We start from the raw sequence: 3,262 nt of genomic DNA, 5'->3' as shown, positions 1-3,262 counted from the left end.
GCAGCATGTTAGCATCGCCCATGAGGAACATGGCATGTAGGAAGCTCTCTCGCCATGCATAGTGCCCAATCATGCATTCATGCCCACTGCCCGTCGCGCTGGACCTGCATCACTCCCTCGCTCGCTCCTCACGTACGTAGGTACGGCCTTCTTCACCGTCCAGAAAAAAAACACCACGGCAAAACCCCATGGACGTACACGCCAGTACGCGCGCCGTCCTTGCAGCCGGAAATGAATCGGGAGTCGTACACGTCAAACACTAGATGCAAGTTAAGCCTGCCTAGGGTCGTGATTGGCCTAGACGGAGCCACGTACGTGCATCCAGTTTTGTTTCACTTCGTGTTCATCCATGCACAACAGGGCCAACAAAGATACAAACGGGACTAGTTAAAAAATCGCGAGTTAAATCCGTTCTCCTGCTATATATTCCGGGGCAGCTCCCCTGCCTCGGACGACAAGCTTCGAACCAACCGAGACGAGAGCGCCTCCCCTGCAGCACAAGCGCGCGCGCAAACAGAGCTCACTACCGGACCAGAGCGTCAGTGGCTCGGCGCGATCGATGGCGTCCTCCTCCTCGTCCACGATCCCCGCGGCGGCAGACGAGCGGGACCGCAAGCGCAAGCGGGCCGGCGGCGAGGAGCCGGAGACGGATGATGTGGCGGGGCGGCGGCGGCAGCAGGCGCCGTCCAGGTGGCGGACGCGGCGGGAGCACGAGATCTACTCCAGCAAGCTGCTCGACGCGCTGCGCCTCGTGCGCGCCGGGAGGGGCCCGTCCGCGGCGCGCGAGGTGCGCCAGGCCGCCGACCGCGCGCTCGCCGTCGCCGCCAGGGGGCGGTCGCGGTGGAGCCGCGCCGTGCTGCTGCTCGCCTCCCGCAGCCGCGCCCGCGCGCACCGCGTGCGTCTCAGCTCCCGGGCGCCGGCGCCGCAACCGCAGGGACGGCGTCCGTCGACGACGGACGCGCCATCCTCCTCTGGCTCGAGCTCCTCAAGCGCGCCGGCGCTGGCGAGGAAGGCGCAGGAGCTGGGCCGGCTGGTGCCCGGGTGCCGGAAGCTGCCCTTCCCGGCGCTGCTCTCCGAGGCGTCCGACTACATCGCCGCGCTCGAGATGCAGGTTCGCGCCATGGCCGCGCTCGCGCAGGCCCTCGCCTCCGTCGCTCCCCCATCGCCGTCGCCGTCGTGATCAATCCAATTCAAGCTCCAAGGCCGGCCAGCTCCAAGATTCCCGACCGACGCGCATGTACATTTTTCCCCGTGCCGTTCTAGTGTGGTTGATGCATGATACGCGCGCTGGCGATTTGTTGACCCGGCCAGCCGCGCGCGTGCTAGGAGGAGAGAAACAGGAAGTGGCTCGTTCGTTCCTTGCAGATGTTCAGTTCGTTAGCGTTTCAGTTTGTGTTTGTGGTAAATGCATGAGGTTTTCATACTACGAATTTTGGTGTGCATGTTCCGATCAGCAATTCGACTGATGCATTTGTGCCTATTTGCACAGGGCAATTTCCATTTCCGCAGTCCTGTAAGATTTGGGTTTCCGTTAGTATATTTTCTTGGCCGAATCGAGCCGCGTGCTAGTTGGAGGGATACAGTAAGTGGCTCGTCCCTTTGTAGATGTTTGTTCGTTAGTGTTTCAGTTAACCTGTTTGGGTGTGAGGTAAATGCATGAGACTTTCATACACTTGTGCTCCACGTTCTTAATTAAGTTTCAGCAAGCAATTTGACTGCATTGTCTGCCTTGAACAGAGCAGCGGTGTCAATTCGTTGACAGTTGCGTTTGGTTTCCGTTGCGTTTTCTTGTCCAAATCCAGATGAACGGGATCGATCGAGCAGTAGTACGTACGGCGCCTGCCTGCAGTACGACGAAAGGGGTTTGTAATTATAATTTGGCCATGTGGATGGATTAAATAACACGTGACTCGTCTCCGCGGCGGGCCACGCAGCGCAATGGGGCGAGGCCAGGCCGGAGCCGACTGTCAGGTGTCGCGCATGGCCTAGTTGCAGTTACCTTACTCAGCAGAATTATTTCTCTAAGAAAAAGAACAGTACTACAACGATTAGTCCACAGTTTCTGTACGTAATAAAAAGTTACAGTGATGTACGTACATACCGCCGGGCTACGCGACAAGCAGGGCAGCTCGCGTGTGGATACCCACGGCATAGAGAGAGGGGCAGGCGCACATGCGGCGTGGTGGCCCGGCTGCCAGAGGGGTGGCGTGCGATGGCCGCACGTGGTCCGTACGCGTGGTGGGGATGGAGATGGACGGTGGGGATGGATGTCGCGCCATCATTGGGGTTGCCCGCGCGCGCATACGACACGCCCGCCCGTGCCAACAGGCGACCGAGCGATCGATCCAGCGAGCGAGCGACAGGCGCGTGTGCGACTCACGGTTCACAGTGGAGATGTGGCCGTAACTCGTACTTGCATGGCAATGTTGACAGTAGGGAGAGGCACATAGCCCGTCGTTGCGTGCTTGTCGATCTGCTACTCGTACGTACATGTATGTCGAGTTTACATTGCAATATTGACGGATGAGCACTCTCGTGGCTTCAGATGAGGTTACGAACACTGTACGTACACAAGCTTGGAACCTAGGCCTTTGGGAGTGCCGGCGTCCAAATTCTTGTCCAGCCGGTGGTCCCTAAAATTGTTTTTTTAGCTGGTGCGGTTCAACTTTGTATCCAGCGTCCCTAAGCCGAACCCAGTAGAAAGGGAGTCTACCGGGGCGCCGGCGCGCCGCGTACTGGCGGGAAAGCCGCGGGAAACACTTTCATGGGCGTGGACCCGCCACGTCAGCGTACGTGGAGTCGTCTTCTCATCGCCTTCCACACACGTCCACTCGCGTCTGCGCCTCCCTCGCCGCGCATTCCACCTCGCCTCTCCTCTCCAATCCTCAAAACCTCCACTGTGTAATTCCTTGGGCTGCACCAAGCCCAACTGGAGTCCTTCGCGGCGACGGACGCACTACTTGGAATTGCCTTATCCCCGGTGCCTTTTAACCCATTTCGCCGGCGGTAATGCGAGGCCCATCCGGGGCCTCGGGGCCCAACACATCCTCGGCGCCTTCTGGCTCTCTTCGCCAGCGATAAGTGGGCTAGCCCCGGCACCTCCAACCAACTTCGCCGGTGGTAACGCGAGGCGACCCTTGAAGGCCTTACCGCCGGCCACTTTGGCCCGAGTTCGCCGGCGGTAATAAGTCCGGCTATAAGCTTATTCCTAGTAGTGACGTGTTCGTCGAAGCGTGGAGTGTGGCGAACTACCACCGCGAGG

At 59.6% G+C, this 3,262-nt stretch overlaps 1 protein-coding gene across 1 annotated transcript; it reads left to right on the top strand.

Annotated features, from left to right (window-relative positions):
• The first annotated feature begins 559 nt into the window (after nucleotides 1–559).
• On the top strand, nucleotides 560–1,180 carry LOC124673184 (transcription factor bHLH149-like). The gene has a single exon (XM_047209309.1). It carries the CDS (start codon nucleotides 560–562, stop codon nucleotides 1,178–1,180), a length of 621 nt encoding a protein of 206 aa, XP_047065265.1.
• The last annotated feature ends 2,082 nt before the right edge of the window (nucleotides 1,181–3,262 follow it).

Source organism: Lolium rigidum, chromosome 7 (genome assembly GCF_022539505.1).
Source record: "Lolium rigidum isolate FL_2022 chromosome 7, APGP_CSIRO_Lrig_0.1, whole genome shotgun sequence".
Classification (NCBI taxonomy): Eukaryota; Viridiplantae; Streptophyta; class Magnoliopsida; order Poales; family Poaceae; genus Lolium; species Lolium rigidum.
The sequence above is the reverse complement of the archived record's forward strand: the minus strand, read 5'-3'. Positions and strand labels throughout refer to the sequence as shown.